At 47.7% G+C, this 19,512-nt stretch overlaps 2 protein-coding genes across 2 annotated transcripts in view; both read left to right on the top strand.

Moving 5' to 3' along the window:
• Positions 1-10,106, top strand: MEMO1 (mediator of cell motility 1). The gene is made up of 9 exons (XM_061559428.1): positions 1-458; positions 3,813-3,894; positions 4,137-4,205; positions 4,315-4,427; positions 4,821-4,932; positions 5,665-5,807; positions 6,220-6,296; positions 7,545-7,649; positions 8,095-10,106. The coding sequence occupies exons 1-9, from the start codon at positions 386-388 to the stop codon at positions 8,224-8,226; spliced, it is 906 nt and encodes a 301-aa protein (XP_061415412.1). The 5' UTR covers positions 1-385; the 3' UTR covers positions 8,227-10,106.
• Positions 10,107-16,126: 6,020 nt separating this feature from the next.
• The window catches only part of LOC133347287 (papilin-like), a 46,067-nt gene continuing 42,681 nt past the window's right edge, over positions 16,127-19,512 (top strand). The window contains 2 exon segments of the mRNA XM_061559422.1: positions 16,127-16,314; positions 17,890-17,938. The gene's annotated coding sequence lies outside the window, so the exon portion shown is untranslated.

The following is a 19,512-nucleotide window of genomic DNA, read 5'->3' as shown; positions in this document are numbered from 1 at the left end:
CGCCATTTAGAGACCTCCTCCAGCCACCCCCCAGAGTGGCCGCTTCTTTGTTTTCGTCTCTTTACCAGCAGCCAGCAAGCAAGCAAGCAACCGAAAGCCATAAAACCCAGAAAAGAAACACGACAACAACAAAAAACACGTGCAATTTGTTTGATTTCTCTCCACGACTCGACCCGAACCACTCGAAATTCAATTTCCATTTAATTTCGGGGCAATCTCTCCCGTGTTTAGACTTTTTTATATGCCCCCTCCACCCCACGCAGCCTCTTAAATATCGCCTGCTTCTCGCCGTTGTCTCTCTCGCGTGTGTCGTGTCTTCGTGTCGCCTCTCGCCCTCCTCTTCTCCTCTTCTCCTCCTCTCCTCGTACTCACCTCAACGACGCCGATGGGCGATAGGATGTCGAGCCGGGACCTGGAGCGGGAGGCAAGCCACGCCGGTAGCTGGTACTCGGCCTCGGGTGAGTTCAGTCGGACAACCTCCTCTTCTACACACACAAACCTACACCTCGTCGAGATTCTCATCTTGTAGCGAGAAATCGCCTGCTGGCTTGGAGACGACGAGGTCTGGGCTGACAGCGGCGGGTAGCAAACGTCGAGGTTTTCGTAGAAACGCCGGGCGGGTGTCACCGCGCTCGCCTGCTCGCTCAACCGCTTTGCCCGCGGGGATCGCGGCTGAAAGCCTGCGGCCTTGTGCCGGCCACGTACCTCCCCGGCAATTTACATTCGGCACGAAATCCCGACGAGCTATTTCACAATCGCCGCTTTGAGAAGGAATAAATGATTTTGTCACTTGGGGTATTGCTCATAATGGGGGTTATAACGTGCCTTCTGATCCAATGGTTTGAATTCTATGTTCTAATCGTGAGGATTAGTCGGTCTATTAGACGGTGTTTTAAGCTGCATTTAAGCAGGAGTCACTCAATACAGAGCCTGGTTTTGTTGTTGACGTTAAAAATAAAAGTGCGTTATGTGGAGGCCCATGTGTTGTTACTCGGGGCAGTATTGGGGCAAATTGTGCAACACTTTAATTAAGGGAACGTAGCAAAGTTAAGAGGATAATTAAAGGTTGATTGGTCACACAGAGAGGCCGCAACATGGAACGCTTTCGAGAGGGCTTGTTGGTGATGCGGAGTGATTAAATCGACGCTAGAGGCATTGCAGGATCGTGAGGTTTGGTGATGGCTTAGGGAGAGGGTGGGGGGCGTCCTCCAGCAGTGGAGTGATCATGGTTGACGATGATGGTGATGAGACATTTGGGACTCATCAGCCACTAACAACAACAAATGAGTGGTGATGAAGGCCGAGGTGGTTGGGGGGGGGGTTGACTTCTGTTGACTAAATCTGACGCGAACAGCCAAAGTGGGACTGATCGAACTTAAATCGTGGTCAAAGGGAAATAGGTTGGGTAAGTTGACCGCTCTGCGAAAACAAAACAAAGCGTCGCTCGCTTTCCCTCCCCATTGTTAATCATCCACCGCACGGAGTTGCTGTGTGTGTGTGTGAACACCCGAACGGCGTTGCGTTTGTTGGCGTCATCGCAGTTGCTGAATGCCCGTGCGCCATCTTACGTCGGTGTGCCCCATATAGCAACCCCCCCTTAGTAAGATGGCCGGCCCTAGTAAACCGCGTCATGTGTAGCCTCGAACCAACTCCCTGAGTAAGATGGCCGACCCTGGTTATCCGCGTCACGTGTAGACTCGAACCAACTCCCTGAGTAAGATGGCCGGCCCTGGTGAACCGCGTCACGTGTAGCCTCGAACTAACTCCCTTAGTAAGATGGCCGGCCCTGGTAAATAGCGTCTCTTGCGGTGTAGCCACGAACTACCCTGATAATTTTTCGATTTACCCTGAGAAATTTATTTTATTTTTCTACCTACGTGACTTTACCGAAAGAACCAAAAAGTATGGATTCCAGCAGTCACGAAAGCTTCAAATCAAGATTCACCCTGAGTAAGATGGCCGCATCTGCTGTGGTGAACGCCTTGCGATTGGCTTGCAACACCGCGCGATAACGCTTCCTGATTGGACGACGTTTCTTACCCAATCGGGAGTCGCAAAATATGGAGAGGGGAAAAAAAGTAGTTCCGAAACCAGACGTCGTTCGTAGGAGCGTATAAATAGAACGCCGCGACGACAGAGACGGGCGTATTGTGTGCGCAGTATTCCGGGGAAAGTTTATGAATGGAATCAATCGGTTTGGCGGGGGTGAAAACAGGATTTTGTAAGCGGGCGGTGAACAGGTCGCGCACTGCTTTGCTGCAAGGAGCCTCAGAGACAGCGCTGGGTCAATGGGCGAGCTGCTCGTGGCCAACGTCATCGGTCTGACCACGCCCCCCCCCTCGACCTCCCCACCCCCCTTAACCTCCCCCACCCCCTTCAATATCCCCACCCCCCTCAATCTCCCCACCCCTTCGACCCCCCCACCCCCTTCGACCCCTCCCACTCCCTAAGACCCCTCAACCTCCCCCCACCCCCCTCAACCCCCCTTAACCCCCCCACCCCCCTCAACCCCCCCCACCTCCCTCAACCTCCCCACCCCCTTCAATCTCTCCACCCCCCTCAACCCCCCTACCCCCCTCAACCCCCCCCACCTTCCTCAACCTCCCCACCCCCTTCAATCTCTCCACCCCCCTCAACCCCCCTACCCCCCTCAACCCCCCCACCCACCTCAACCTCCCCACCCCCTTCAATCTCTCCACCCCCCTCAACCCCTCCACCCCCCCTCAACCCCGCCCCCACCCCCCAAGTTCAATGAAGCCCTTAGTGGCCACTGGCTCGCAATGCACTGCGAGATGACAATAGGGCAATTTAGCCCGGCTTGAGGCATTCCAGTTAGACATGCGTGATCCAGGCATGACACGTGATAATTATTCAGGAATGAGGCTTGTGTTTATAGCCAGGCATGAGACTTGATAATTAGCCAGGCATGTGGCTTGAAACTTGTGCATCCAGACACCTGGCTTTCTATTAAGAAATTGATATGTGTTGACACTTAGGCAGACATCCAGACAGACAGGTGTTCCATTGGGTGGCCTATTATGCAGGAATGTGTGTGTGGGAAGCTATGGCATGCTGCACGAGTCAAGCTACGGTTCCTGAATGGGACGTTTCACATGTTATCAACATTCCTCATACACAGCAAAACATATATTTTTTTAATGTGACTTTTCATATTCTTGTTGGTATCGAAGACAACCCATTGGTTGCAAATCCACTTACAGAAACATGTTTTTATATATTTGAACAATACATTTTAGCTTAGATGAGTAAATAAATATTCGATTCCCAATTAAACATTTTTTGTCTTATACCATAATTTTAGCACAAAAATAGTGTTTTTTTTATTGCTAATGCTTTTCTATAAATAATAGGCAGTGTATCACCTTTGGAGCTTATTTAATCCGCCATGTTTTAATACCTGATGTCGTACATTTGTACACCTTTAAATAAATTTCGATTGAAAGCTTTCGTGACTGCAGGGATTCATCTTTATTATGTTTTATTTATATTTTATTATTTCCCTTCTACGTGACTTTACCGAAAGAACCAAGAAGATCTTTAAATAACTTTAAATGCCCCGTCATCTACTGAATGTTGCACATAGCAGTAACATTTACTTGGGAAATTCAGATACTGAGTGTAAGGTACAGTGCAGAGCATGAAGTGTTCCGCTGAACCTTTGTTTTCATCGGGGATGTACGTTTCTTAACATTTTATCACGGGGCCATGACGGTTGACTTTACCTTGTGGGCATTGGCGGTGTGGCTGGTAGTAAATGCGCGTGCGTTTGGCTTCTCTAAACCCTTTTGCAGGCTCACAGCTGTCAAGCCAACTGGAGGGATGGCTCGCCCAGGCACAGGCCACCCGCCGGCCTGCAAGAGCCATCATTGCACCGTGAGTACCGGCCGAGAGCTGCAGTCACCGTCGGGGTGGTTGAAGTCTAATGACCCCATCTGGCTTGAGCACAAGGCTTGATTGGTAGGTTAGCTAATGATAATGATGATGGTGTACCCTTACGCAGCCACCCTTGATCAATTATGGCTCGATAAACAACAACAACAAAAACACGTGGAGTTTATGAAAAACATTGTAGCTGTTGTGAGTTGTTGTGAGATATGTTTGCTTTGATATTGCAGGCACGCCGGCTACTCGTATTGCGGATCATGTGCGGCTCACGCCTATAAACAGGTGGACCCTGCTCAGACGTGAGTAACCGCACGAGACGTAGACAAATGGAAGGCGGCTTAATAGTTGAGTCGTGTACAGTCCTCTCGCCTCCTGTGTGAGCGGCGCGTGCCATTATTCTGTTTACAGGAAACGAGTGTTCATTCTGGGACCATCCCACCACGTACACCTGTCGGGATGTGCACTCTCCTCTGTCTCCATCTACAAAACGCCCATCTACAACCTCCGCATTGACCAGAAGAGTAAGTTCCATAACGCTCGCAGGCATGTGTTCATGATAACGTGGGGAGTAGTGGTGTAGTTAGTGCTCTGTGCTATGATTACAGCACCCTGAGTTTGATTCCAAGATGAACAGCTAAAACATCAGTGGCAATTATCTGAAGCGGTCCTGGGCCTCTCCTTGGTCGACTGAGCCTGGAATGAGTACCTGGTGCGGTGTGTAAACATTATCACTCGGGGGGAAAAAGGCGGTCAGGCGTGGTGGTGGCCACCCACCACATGTATTATTCCGGCCTTAAGAGGTGCTCGCTAACAGCACTTTCCCCAACAGTCTATTAAAGGCTATACGGGGGAGTCTTATGTGTGTGAATATATGAACTGACCTGTCTCTTGCTTCCAAATTCATTTACTTACAGTTTACTCGGAGCTGTCCCAGACAGGCATGTTTGAGAAGATGAGCGTGGAGGTGGATGAGGATGAACACAGCATTGAAATGCAGCTGCCTTACATTGCCAAGGTCATGGAGAGGTCAGAGATTAGGCTGTCGGTGTCAATAACAGTACTGTGTATAGAATATAGGCATGGCAGTAATTTATTCCCCCCCCCCCCGCCTCAATAGATTAAATGAATTGTCACATCTTCTTGGTTCTTTCGGTAAAGTCACGTAGAAGGGAAGTAATAAAATAATAAAAAAATAAAACATAAAATTTTTTTATATTATTTTTATATTATTATATAATATTTTATTTTATTATTATATTATGTTATTTTATTTTATTATGTTTTATTTTTTTATTATTTTATTACTTCCCTTCTACGTGACTTTACCGAAAGAACCAAGAAGATGAATCCCTGCAGTCACGAAAGCTTTAAATCGAAATTGAATTGTCACAATTTAGTATCCTGATTGGGTTATGATTTTTTACTGTAATTTCTGTTTCCCATTGTCCTGTCACATTTGTACAATTGTATGCACTCCGTTCGCCTAAATGTATCTTTGGCATATTATTTACATATAGTTTATATAAATGATAACTTTTCAATTTCTACATGCATACTTATGTGCACAGTGCCTTATGTGAATTGTGATATGTTCAAATTCAATTAGGAAATGTTTGTGGAAAGTGAAATAACTAGAACCATGCTGTTTTTTCATGAGCATAATAACAGCAGAACTTGTTTAGTTATGGTCAGTCTAAAGTTCAAAACGAATGAAAAATGTTTGATGCCCTTTTGCCCCCCCCCCCCCCCCCCCCCCAGCCGACGAGATGATTTCACCATTGTGCCAGTCCTGGTGGGTTCTCTGAACGAGTCTCGCGAGTGTGAGTACGGGAGACTTTTCAGCAAGTACCTCGATGACCCAAGCAACCTGTTTGTCTTCTCCTCTGACTTCTGTCACTGGGGTAAGGTTTTGCAACCATCATTTTCCACCAGTAACAATGAGGATTGCCGCGATGCAATTTGTTCACGACGCGACATAAAGTTTCACACTTTTTAATGATCTTTTGTGTGTTGACGTACTTATTTAGATGATTTTAAAAGTAATTCAACAGCAGCTCACCAGACATACGTGTGCCTTGATTTTTTTAAATCGTAACTTTACAATCTCTCATGCCTATAGTGCACATGCTATCAAAAAATAATGATGTCATACTACTTGGGCAACATTTAAAAGCACTGATATAACAGAGGCCTTTCTAATGGCACGGGAAAGTAACAGTCATTGTTCCAGTAACTGGTTATTAATTTGGAACTAGCCAGGTAGGAAAGATGACATCATAGTAACATGAAAATATATCCTTTGTCTGTTTGCAGGCCAGCGTTTTCGTTACACTTACTACGACGAGTCTCAAGGAGAGATCCACAAATCGATCGAGTACATTGACAAGATGGTAACCTTATCCACATACAGCATGCACACTTGTGCATTGTGTGCTTAAGATGGTGTACATTACGTTTTCCAATACAGTTTCCTGTTTCACATGAAGCTAACAGCAGGTGTGAAGGTCATCATACAAACTAGTGATTTTTGAGGATCACATTGTTTTGGAGTCTGTTCTGATGATTTTGTTTTTCTATAAATCATTGGATTTGTTATCAAATTCTTTGGGTCTTTCTGTAAAGTCACGTAGATAGAACAATAAAATAATAAAAATGAAAATAAAGTTAAATAAATAAATATCACGACGTTTCGATCGCAACACAAGCAATCATCATTAGGTGAAATAAGAGGGGGGAAAAGCTGCTGAGGCAGGCTATTTTAAAGGTTTTCCTGCGATCTTTTGTCTTTTTTTTCTCATCTGTCTCTTCCTGCATATTTTTTGCCCTGATGGGTTTATTGTATTTCCTGTGTTATTGTTTGAGATGCTGTGATACTTAAGCAAGTAATGTTTTCCTTACAATTACGTATTATAAGAAGAAATCCAAATATATTAGAATTTAAATAAATCACTCATCTGGTGGTATATTTATTTTAAATTATACAAACAACACAACGATAAAATGTGTAACTATTTGTTCGGATTTTATTGCATCATTCACTGTCAAGCAAGTATGGGTACAATTTCTATCTCACAACTATCATTTTAAGTTGAACATTGCACACATTTGTTAATGTGCTGGCACATGGTCCAGTGTATATGGCTTGAATCCAGCACTCTGGAGGCAAGGATGGTTGGATCAATACAGATTCATGTCTTTTGCTGGCCTGCCAGCTGATATCAGTAGAGGAAATTATTTCTGGAATCTTTGCAGAGCTTCAAGGGTTATTCGCTCATGTGCATGGTGGGTTGCCTCCGAGTACTCCAGTTTCCTCCCACGTTCAAAACATATTTTAGTGAAATTGACCAAAGTCCCCAATGCAGGACCCTCCTGAATATAATTAGGCTTTAATTGATAAATATAGAAATTATAGATCTCCATTCTGTTTTCGGTTTATGTGTTTCACGTAGTTGTTTGGCATGTTGACCGATGTTTCGCTGGAATTTATTTCCTGAAAAAGAATCTCCTAGCAGCACGGTGGAGTGAAACGTACAACTTGAAAATACATCGAATAGCTTTTGAGCACGACTGAGCACCTACACAATAGGGCATCATTATTATTGTTAATGTGCACCTCTCCGTGTGCCATCTCTTTGCAGGGTATGGACATTATTGAGCAGCTTGACCCCGTAGCTTTCAGCAGTTACCTGAAGAAGTACCGAAACACGATATGTGGACGACATCCCATCGGGGTCATGCTGAACGTGAGAGCCATCCCATTAACACACTTTTCTGATGTACAATCAAGCTGTGCTTGTGCCAGCATCAGGAGGCAACAGGTTGTTTGTCACTGTAGTAACCTCGCTGTGCCACTGTTGTCACGCAACAAACGAGTCGAGATACATGTAGGTGACACCGTGTGCTTGCAATGTATTGACTGACATCGTACGCAATCGCTGCGTTTTTAGCCTGACCCCTGGTTCTGCTGGCACTGAGGGCAGATTCAGATGTCTCGTGATGCAAGCATGTCCTGTTTGGTTCTGGCATGGCACGGCAAATAGCCAGCATAAAACCACCCTTACTATGAGGGGCCCTGCATTGGCTCAGATGTGACAGTGGAAGAAGGGGATAAGATGCTCTGGCGTTTATCATAACCCTGTGGGAGTCCATCATTATTAACTTGCCAATGTCATTCCCTGTTGACGGCAGGCTGTTGCGGAGCTCCGGAACAAAGGCGCGAGTTTGTCCTTCAATTTCCTGAACTACGCACAGTCGAGCCACTGCCGCAAGTTCCAGGACAGCTCCGTGAGCTATGCAGCCGGCGCGCTGCAGGCGTCGTGAAGGCGCTCCTGCGTGACCCGGGCCACCGCGCAGTGGCATCGCCGGCCGAGGCCCCTCGCTTACCTTTTCTCCATCCGGCTCGGCTTAATGGCGGTGCTGCTCTGACCTGTCCGACCATCGACCGAATACGTTGCACTTGGCTTTTTCTCGCGCGTGCGTGCGCGTGCGGCGTGTGTGCGTGTATCAGTTGGAGATTGGCGTGGGTCTTGAAAGGTTTGACATTGATAGCAGAAGTTGTTTGCAGTGCCCAGACTCGTGGCTGCAGTATTGAAGAAGGCTGTACGCCGCTACTGATTGCAATCCAAAGGCAGACTATAGACTGGTTGCTGTGATGTGTTGTTGCCTCGATGTTCTCTCTGCTTTTGTGAGGTTTATTTTTTCCTTTTAATTGCTTTGGTGTGTGGATGTTTTTAATGTCTGAAATATTTACTCAAGCTTAAATAATACCATGCTCTTGCAGAAGGGAAATAAAATATTTTACGGTGTACAAAGCTTGTTATTTCTCTACAATTTCACCTGCTCGTAACTGCTAACCAAATATATTCAGACAGCAGTTTACATTGTGGCTTTGTATCGTAGATATAAACATTAACAAGTGTTTGGGTAATTTTATGATACAGAAGTATTAAGCCGTGGTGGTGTTGTAAAATTGTTGCTTGTAAGGCTTTATGCACAAAGAGATTGGGAAAATAAAATGTGATGGGAATGCATCGATTGCAAACTGTCTCTATGTTACAAATTTAACTTTAAAAGTAACTTTCCTGCACTGGCAAAACTTATCATACGATGCACATGTACATTGCAGGTTAACAGCTGGATTTGAGAAGCATGCAGATGCATTTTTGTCACATGATTGGAGTTGTGCCCTGTACAATCCCCTTGCAGATGCTGCTGTGTAAATTCTAGGAACTGGATGAAATGTGGTTTGCAGCAGTGCGGTACTGGTGTTGTAAAATGTTGGCACATTTGTACTTAAGTTGTGGCGTGACGGTCGTGACCCCTCACCAATAAAGTGTAATGGTGCGAAAATGTCTGTCCGTGGGTTGACGGCATATGTGGGAACGTGGGTGATATCAACGTTATCGTTGCTCGCTGTGTTCGCGGATGCGTGCATTGCCCATCTCGCACACCCCCTGTGTTCCTTCACAGGTTTGGACAGACTGCCTGGATTCGTATCCATTGCACAATCTCAAGAGTAGGATGAGAGAAGGTTTTTTTTTTATCCAAGTTTATGTTCACTTTCTTTTGTGTGTTCAGGACTTCCCTGCGAGAGACTGAGTTGTGTTCTCTGGGAGTCTTTGGATAATCTGTGCAGGTCATACTGCTCAGTGGAGTCCATTTTCATCCGTGAGACTTCGTCTCATTTTATAGAACAATGCTGCATGCAGCACGTGTACTGAAGTCGACTTTTGTCCGATCTGCCATCCGCTCTTTAACATCAATTGAAGGTTTCGTCAAAAATTATTTGTGTGTGTGTAAGGACTGTTTACTGTTATTCTAAGAACTGCTTACTGTTACAAAAAAACCCCAGACAAAGCAAAAACAAGCCGTTTTAATTTTCACAACTCAATTATTTAGACTTTTAAATTGCTTGTGTTTTCATGCTTTATTTTGTTACACGTTTGTACCTTTTTGGAGTGCGCTTTCCATGTATACTCGCCGCTTACAAAGTGACTCGTTGCAGACCATTATCGGAAAAACAGCCCCTTTTCCCCCCACCCACTTCAATGGCCTCTGCTGTTCATGGCTCTGAAAATGCCTATGGTCTTGTAGTTGTAGTGGTGAAGGAGTGTCTCTACTCCTGTAGAAGTAACGAATTAGATAGGCGTTACGCTTCAAGTTGCACTGATATGCCTTGCAATAAAGTGCTCTTTGTTTCACTCGGTCTGTGTTGTTGATGCTGCACATGTTTGTAGGAAACAGTGGTTGTCCTGTGGTGACACTGGCTGCCCGGTGGTATCGCGTGGGAGGCATGGGCCCTGGTGCAAGCAATGAAATGAGGCCCCCGTGACTGCCGCCTTTCATGACCCAACATATTGGCCCCTCTGGTCCATGAGCCCTGGTTTAGTTGTACCACTTAGACACCACCACTGGGGCACCCATCTTAGACAAATGTGAAAATTCCACTCCTTGCTGTGGGCTGATTTATTGGGGCAACCGCCCTCTGCCCCTCCACCGATGCTTATTTGAGCAGGGACTCACTCGAGCGTAAATTGAGACACGTAATGATGGATCCGTCAGATTCATTCTCAAAGCTTATAATTATACCTGTTTAACGATTCAAGTTGTTATAATAAACCACCTTTGTTTGAAGACTTCCACAATAAGGGACCCGAGGCTTCCTGCTTATATCTTCCTTCGTACGTCCCCACTCCTCATGCTCTCCCCGTATATCTCAGCCGCCTTTCTCGAACCTTCTTGTCCTTGTTTTTACCTCTCACCAATCCCCGTCGTTTACCTTTAACGGGTCCTTTTTTTCCCGTTCGACTCTTATTCTCCACTCCCTTTAAAGTTTGCCTCCCGATCAATCGCCGTGGAGGCCGCTTTCTTTCAATCGGAGACCTTTGTTTATTTTTCATCACATGGCTTGGGGTAAATATTCGGTCATTGCACCTGTGTGGAGTCCCGTGAGAATATCGATTCATAAATGTGAGAGGTTCACCGGATTTTGACTCACTCGACGATGGAATTGCTGCGGAGGTGTGACAATGGGCTGAGTCAACCCTGGCCTGGACTTGAACTCGTGTTTAACTTTGGGAGCTTGCCCCCTTTACCAACCGAGGTGTATTGGCAAATGGAAAGCACATGGATCGGGAGCGGCGGCTTTCTCTGGCAGTTGTGTTAAGACATAAACAGCTGTTGAGCATGGAGAGGCCATGAGTCATTGTTATTGGGTAAACAATTCTGCGAGGTGCGTTTTTGTTATGCATCTGTACATGTGTTTTTATTTAGGCCACCAAAGAAAAGTGAAATAGTGCGTCATCATCGACCATGATCGACCCAATGCTGGATGAAGGTCTCTCCAAGTTATCACCATTTCACGACCCTGCGATGCAACAATATATCTCGATCCTGCACATGCGGCTGATGTCCATCCAAGTGTGTTCCCTCCTTTAGCTGTGGCTATATTTAATTTACAGTACTTTAGCTTATTTGTGCCTCATTATACGGGTCGACAAAATAAGTACCATTTTTTGGGAAGTCAGCGGTGGTTGTCCTCTGGATGGACAAGCACCCTCCATAGGAATGTGGAATTTCAATCGCTGGAAATTCCGCATTTCCATGGCGAGATTTGATGGAATGGCAGCCAAAGGCGGGAGCGCAGCCCAGAGGACGTCCACCGTGGAGAGGTAGCGATAACATCATCTCTGCAGGAGCTACATGTTTTGTTGCACCGCAAAACTGCGGGATGGTGACACCTTGGGGAGGCCTTGATCCTGCAGTGGGTAGGTCATTTCTGATGATGAGCGAAGGGTGGTGTATATGTATTGAAGAGAATCGGACAATTGTGAGAATGTGTTTTGTTCAGGAAAGCCTCACTTGAGTCTCAGGATTTTCAGGAGGGTCATGCGTTGGGAAGGTTTGGCCAATTCTAGTTTAAGGAGAGGGTTTTGTCTGATGGAAGTAACCAGAGCACCTTGATAACCCCCACTTCGCTGATAAGGTCAGAACACTAAGAAAGACCGTACGTGCGGGTAGACGATCCCACTTGCTGTACTGACATCTGGCCACTTCGCATATCCTTAGCAAATCTCAGGACAATCCACCAACCTCTTTGCTCCAAAGCGCTGGGTCAAAGTCGTGAGTCGCCACGCCCGGCTGTAATCGAAAACAACATTTGTCAATAACACTGCCTGAAAAAATATATAGGCGACGTTTCGGGAATCGGTTCTTCTTCGTAGCACAGGCTAGAGCAGGGGTCGGAAACTAAAACAACAAGAGCGATTTTTTTGTCAATTTCAGTAAAAAAAAACTCTTTAAATACGAGACGGTGGTCCTGAACGACCTCACGAAACAGTCCTGAAAGAGGCGCATGCGGTTCTGGAGCCGCAGATTGTCGACCCCTGCCCATGGTGAACTGGACTCCCATGGTGAACTGGACTCCCATGGTGAACTGGACTCCCATGGTGAACTGGACTCCCATGGTGAACTGGACTCCCACGGTGAACTGGACTCCCACGGTGAACTGGACTCCCATGGTAAACTGGACTCCCATGGTAAACTGGACTCCCATGGTGAACTGGACTCCCACGGTGAACTGGACTCCCATGGTAAACTGGACTCCCATGGTAAACTGGACTCCCATGGTGAACTGGACTCCCACGGTGAACTGGACTCCCATGGTAAACTGGACTCCCACGGTGAACTGGACTCCCACGGTGAACTGGACTCCCATGGTGAACTGGACTCCCATGGTAAACTGGACTCCCATGGTGAACTGGACTCCCACGGTGAACTGGACTCCCATGGTAAACTGGACTCCCATGGTAAACTGGACTCCCATGGTGAACTGGACTCCCATGGTGAACTGGATTAAACTGGACTCCCATGGTAAACTGGACTCCCATGGTGAACTGGACTCCCACGGTGAACTGGACTCCCATGGTAAACTGGACTCCCACGGTGAACTGGACTCCCACGGTGAACTGGACTCCCATGGTGAACTGGACTCCCACGGTGAACTGGACTCCCATGGTAAACTGGACTCCCACGGTGAACTGGACTCCCACGGTGAACTGGACTCCCATGGTGAACTGGACTCCCACGGTGAACTGGACTCCCATGGTAAACTGGACTCCCACGGTGAACTGGACTCCCATGGTAAACTGGACTCCCACGGTGAACTGGACTCCCACGGTGAACTGGACTCCCATGGTGAACTGGACTCCCATGGTGAACTGGACTCCCATGGTGAACTGGACTCCCACGGTGAACTGGACTCCCACGGTGAACTGGACTCCCATGGTGAACTGGACTCCCACGGTGAACTGGACTCCCATGGTGAACTGGACTCCCACGGTGAACTGGACTCCCATGGTGAACTGGACTCCCACGGTGAACTGGACTCCCATGGTAAACTGGACTCCCATGGTGAACTGGACTCCCATGGTAAACTGAACTCCCATGGTAAACTGAACTCCCATGGTAAACTGAACTCCCATGGTAAACTGGACTCCCATGGTAAACTGGACTCCCATGGTGAACTGAACTCCCATGGTAAACTGAACTCCCATGGTAAACTGGACTCCCATGGTGAACTGAACTCCCATGGTAAACTGAACTCCCATGGTAAACTGAACTCCCATGGTAAACTGAACTCCCATGGTAAACTGGACTCCCATGGTAAACTGAACTCCCATGGTAAACTGGACTCCCATGGTGAACTGGACTCCCATGGTAAACTGAACTCCCATGGTAAACTGAACTCCCATGGTAAACTGGACTCCCATGGTAAACTGGACTCCCATGGTAAACTGGACTCCCATGGTAAACTGAACTCCCATGGTAAACTGGACTCCCATGGTGAACTGGACTCCCACGGTGAACTGGACTCCCATGGTAAACTGGACTCCCATGGTGAACTGGACTCCCATGGTGAACTGGACTCCCACGGTGAACTGGACTCCCACGGTGAACTGGACTCCCACGGTGAACTGGACTCCCACGGTGAACTGGACTCCCATGGTAAACTGGACTCGCATGGTGAACTGGACTCCCACGGTGAACTGGACTCCCATGGTAAACTGGACTCCCACGGTGAACTGGACTCCCATGGTAAACTGGACTCCCACGGTGAACTGGACTCCCACGGTAAACTGGACTCCCACGGTGAACTGGACTCCCACGGTGAACTGGACTCCCACGGTGAACTGGACTCCCACGGTAAACTTGACTCCCACGGTGAACTGGACTCCCACGGTGAACTGGACTCCCACGGTAAACTGGACTCCCACGGTGAACTGGACTCCCACGGTGAACTGGACTCCCACGGTGAACTGGACTCCCACGGTGAACTGGACTCCCATGGTGAACTGGACTCCCACGGTGAACTGGACTCCCACGGTAAACTGGACTCCCACGGTGAACTGGACTCCCATGGTAAACTGGACTCCCACGGTGAACTGGACTCCCATGGTAAACTGGACTCCCATGGTGAACTGGACTCCCATGGTAAACTGGACTCCCATGGTGAACTGGACTCCCATGGTAAACTGGACTCCCATGGTAAACTGGACTCCCACGGTGAACTGGACTCCCATGGTAAACTGGACTCCCATGGTGAACTGGACTCCCATGGTAAACTGGACTCCCATGGTGAACTGGACTCCCATGGTAAACTGGACTCCCATGGTGAACTGGACTCCCATGGTGAACTGGACTCCCACGGTGAACTGGACTCCCACGGTGAACTGGACTCCCATGGTAAACTGGACTCCCACGGTGAACTGGACTCCCACGGTGAACTGGACTCCCATGGTAAACTGGACTCCCATGGTAAACTGGACTCCCATGGTAAACTGGACTCCCACGGTGAACTGGACTCCCATGGTAAACTGGACTCCCATGGTGAACTGGACTCCCATGGTAAACTGGACTCCCATGGTGAACTGGACTCCCATGGTAAACTGGACTCCCATGGTGAACTGGACTCCCATGGTGAACTGGACTCCCACGGTGAACTGGACTCCCAGGGTGAACTGGACTTCCATGGTAAACTGGACACCCATGGTGAACTGGACTCCCACGGTGAACTGGACTCCCATGGTAAACTGGACTCCCATGGTAAACTGGACTCCCATGGTAAACTGGACTCCCATGGTAAACTGGACTCCCATGGTAAACTGGACTCCCATGGTGAACTGGACTCCCATGGTAAACTGGACTCCCATGGTGAACTGGACTCCCATGGTAAACTGGACTCCCACGGTGAACTGGACTCCCACGGTGAACTGGACTCCCATGGTAAACTGGACTCCCATGGTAAACTGGACTCCCATGGTAAACTGGACTCCCACGGTGAACTGGACTCCCATGGTAAACTGGACTCCCATGGTGAACTGGACTCCCATGGTAAACTGGACTCCCATGGTGAACTGGACTCCCACGGTGAACTGGACTCCCACGGTGAACTGAACTCCCATGGTAAACTGGACTCCCACGGTGAACTGGACTCCCATGGTAAACTGGACTCCCACGGTGAACTGGACTCCCACGGTGAACTGGACTCCCATGGTGAACTGGACTCCCACGGTGAACTGGACTCCCACGGTGAACTGGACTCCCACGGTGAACTGGACTCCCATGGTGAACTGGACTCCCACGGTGAACTGGACTCCCATGGTAAACTGGACTCCCACGGTGAACTGGACTCCCATGGTAAACTGGACTCCCATGGTGAACTGGACTCCCATGGTAAACTGGACTCCCACGGTGAACTGGACTCCCATGGTAAACTGGACTCCCACGGTGAACTGGACTCCCATGGTAAACTGGACTCCCACGGTGAACTGGACTCCCATGGTGAACTGGACTCACGTGGTGAACTGGACTACCACGGTGAACTGGACTCCCATGGTAAACTGGACTCCCATGGTAAACTGAACTCCCATGGTAAACTGGACTCTCATAGTAGACTGGACTCCATGGTAAACAGCCGCCGGTTGCCGACCCCTGTGCCAGGTTGAGTTCCTCTGCCAGGAAATGTTTCCAACAAGCGCCTCCACCGCGACAAATTTGTCACGTCCCACCTCCGACCAATAACACCCAACAGCATCACCACCACCCCTGCCTGCCTGCCTGCCTCCTCCTCCTCCCCGTACCTCCTACTGAGTCACATCACGCATCGCGTAACCTTTTATTTAAATAAATCAGGGGATCCTCCCTGCCCCGAAGTCACAACTTCACGGCGCAACAGAGAGAGAGAGAAAGAGAGAGGCAGAGAGAGCAAAGCGACTCAAGGCGCAAGGTCGACACCGACGCGAACCTCCTCCACTGGAGCGCCTCTCAAGTTGAGCTGAAGAAAGACACCGAGGTTTGGAACTCGACTCGCTATTAACTTCGACTGCTCTTCTCCTGTTACACACGCAAGTAACTCTCGCACCTGTGACTCGCATTACGCACGCGTGTGTTGTGTGCCTCGAGCTGCGTTCCGATGGGGCCCCGTGATGTTGCTGACATCGACGTGTACGTACGCAGGTTGCTTTTTTTTTAAAACGCAGTCGAATATTTATCGGGACGGTCCACAAAATTAGTCCTTGGACTCCTTCTTGAGGATTTCCTAGGCGAGACAATTGACAGCGTTGTTTGCGTTGTTGTTATTGTTAGTTGTGTCATGATGCTATACGTGTGGTGGGAAGAGCGGTGGCGCAGTGGGTTTCTTACTGCGCTACGAACGAGCCACCTATTCCTGGTTCGACTTCTAGTCCCAAGCTACGGCTGACATCAGTGGCGGGTGATATCCGAACGGCTTCTGCATCGGCACTTCAACAACCCGCATTGACCGGTGTGGTGAAGTATAGTCAAACGCACCCCCCCCCATGACGTGGGAATATTTTCATCCAGCAGTGGATTGACACAGTAGTCTCATACAGGTAGGAACAACAGGTTCCACACTGCCCACCAGGGATTACTTGTCTGTCTGTCTGTCGTGCATATTTGTCTGTCGTGCACGAATGCGCTGTCCAACCAAGCTCCTACCTGCCCACTCCGAAGGAACGTGTAATGTGTTAAATTAAATTAGAGTTACATCGGGTGTGCCGCGTGTGCGCGCGATTACAGAACCTTTAAAACGTCTTGAGACTCGGAGATATTTAGCTGGGTGCTGTAATTGGAATCATCCTCGGGATTCTTGTTTACCATGCTACAATGGCATTCAGGTTTCCCTCGCTGTATGCGGTAGTAGATGCGTTCCCAAAAAAGTGCTGCCCTGCCGAGCAGCGCGTACAATGCACGCACAACGTTGTCTCACGCCCGACTGCGCAGCCGCATGTGAGTGAAATCAAACCGCATATAACGAATTTTGAGTAAGAAGATTTAGTTATCCGCATATACGCGAAATCGCACAAACCGAACCCGCGTGAAACGAGGGAAACCTGGATTATATTAACCTCACAGAACTTCACCGAAAGATTATCCTGAGCCTCGGTGAGGCTTTCCTGAACAAACAATTGGGCATTGTTATTCATTCCAAAATACCGTAGCCGAGTTCTTACTGTTATTTAGTAAATGCCCTGTGTGTGTTTTATATGTAAATGTGGAATTGAAATTTTCAAAGGGCGAGAAAACCCATTACTACAGACACAAACTATCAACAAAAAACCGTGACATTGTTTCGCATTCGCAACGCCACACCTTTTGGCACGTATGGTGATTTGTTCTGCAAGCGATATATGGCACGGCAACGCGTCCCAGACGATGGTTATAAGTTATTATTTCACACAGGATCGTGATACTGTATATAGTATCGAATGGTTTGGCTGGGTGAGGGAGGGCTCCATCCAGCAATGAACTGATCATTAATAGATGACGCTGCTGCTGGTGATGATGAATATAAAACTCTGTCGCCAACCCTCAGACGTTTGGTGCCCGTTAAAAACGCAAGTTGTGTTTGTAATATCTTCATTAAAAATGCTCACGCGATGCATTTGATTGTGCTCATCTCAGTTGGTGAAACCAGAGCGAGTGGTGGAAATCCCTCACTTCTCTGGCGAGGGTGAGTCTGTGTGCATTTCAAAACGAAAAGCCAATTGTTGTTTACTGCCTTGGCGGCTTGTGCCGAGTGTCCTCGCTCTCAAGCAGCAGTGTGGCTGCCGACACGGGAGTAGAACTCAATGGAATTTGTGCTCACGGTGACACATTCATGGACACGTTCAACTTAATCGTGGCAGTGCAATAACCGCCAAGACAGCCGTGTAAATGTGCGCAACTTGGTTGCATGAAACTGAATCGCTTACGTGAAGACGTCTCTGCGACCAGTTAGTTGCAAGCAGTTGAGCAACCGGTCGCTCGGGCTTGGATTTGGTTAAGGACTGGGAAACATGACAGAATATACCGTGGGATGAGTGCCTGCTCGTGAATAGGCGGCCAGTGTGACACGAGTGAGTTGTCGTGTTCACAACCACGCCCGGTAACACCTTTCACTCCCCATTGTTGATGTTTAGCGCGCACGGTGCCTAGTATATTACATGTTTCAATTAACGACCAGAACAGGCTCCCATGCCAATGAATCAACATGCAAACACACACACCTACTGTACTTGAATGTGTTTGCACTCGAGATACATCCAGCCTAACACAGGATTATTGGTCGGGTAAGTCCAGGTTAAAAGTCGTCAGACAATATGTAATTATCAGTTTGATTTCAAAAGACAAGGTGTTCCTAAGGATGCCCTTTTAGGCAAATATTATCAGAATTAGAGGAACGTGCATCACCATCACGTACCACTAATTCAGCTAAACAATAGCAGTGGGATGTAATACAAAACATTTGTTCAACATAACGAGGACCTGTTTTCAAAACCACATAAATGTAAATGCGATTTTAGCCTATAGGCTATCCAGCCCAACGGAATAATTATACAATTTGTAACACGCACGAATTTCCCAGACATTAATGACCATGATTCTGAGGTATGGAGCCCAGGTTAATGCCACTCAAAAGCCATGGGAAATTGGGTGGCCTTTAATAAAGAGGTGGGCCTTTAATTGTCTCTTTAAAATCGGTATATATTGAATGCTGTTGATGTAGTATTGGTTTAAGTGGCTTTCAATCTTCTGAGTCTCATCAGGAGAGTGTGCCCTCTTAAATAAATGCTGCTGGGCTTGCCTGATGTTATGGGGCAAGATCCCTCCACGAAGACCATGGCAGGTTGTGCTGACCAAGGTTGAAAATAAAATGCTGTACACAAATAGTTAATGACCAAACATCTTGAATATGACCTCCATAAAAAATATATAATCTCTAGATTAACCCATTAAATTGCATTACAGCTCTTTAAATCCATTTGGAAAATTTTTAAGGCTAAATAAATGTACAATGCCATATTGTAGTACTGTAAAGCCTCCTAGTTCAACTCCGGTATATTGCAGTGGAATAGCTATCGAGTGTGCAGGCAGTGCAACTGCACCCTGGCCCATGGACCAGAGGGGGCACGGTTTCTGGGCTACTAAGAGGGAAGAATTGGACAGGGGCCCCATGTAATGATTTGCAGCAAGGCCCTTGTCAATCGACCACACCACGCCACTGCTACAAGGTGGTGTGTTTGGCTTAAGGTGTTACAGTACACG

The sequence above is a fragment of the Lethenteron reissneri genome, chromosome 25 (assembly GCF_015708825.2).
Source record: "Lethenteron reissneri isolate LAM-NWPU_2019-01 chromosome 25, ASM1570882v1, whole genome shotgun sequence".
In the NCBI taxonomy this organism is placed as follows: Eukaryota; Metazoa; Chordata; class Hyperoartia; order Petromyzontiformes; family Petromyzontidae; genus Lethenteron; species Lethenteron reissneri.
The sequence above is the reverse complement of the archived record's forward strand: the minus strand, read 5'-3'. Positions and strand labels throughout refer to the sequence as shown.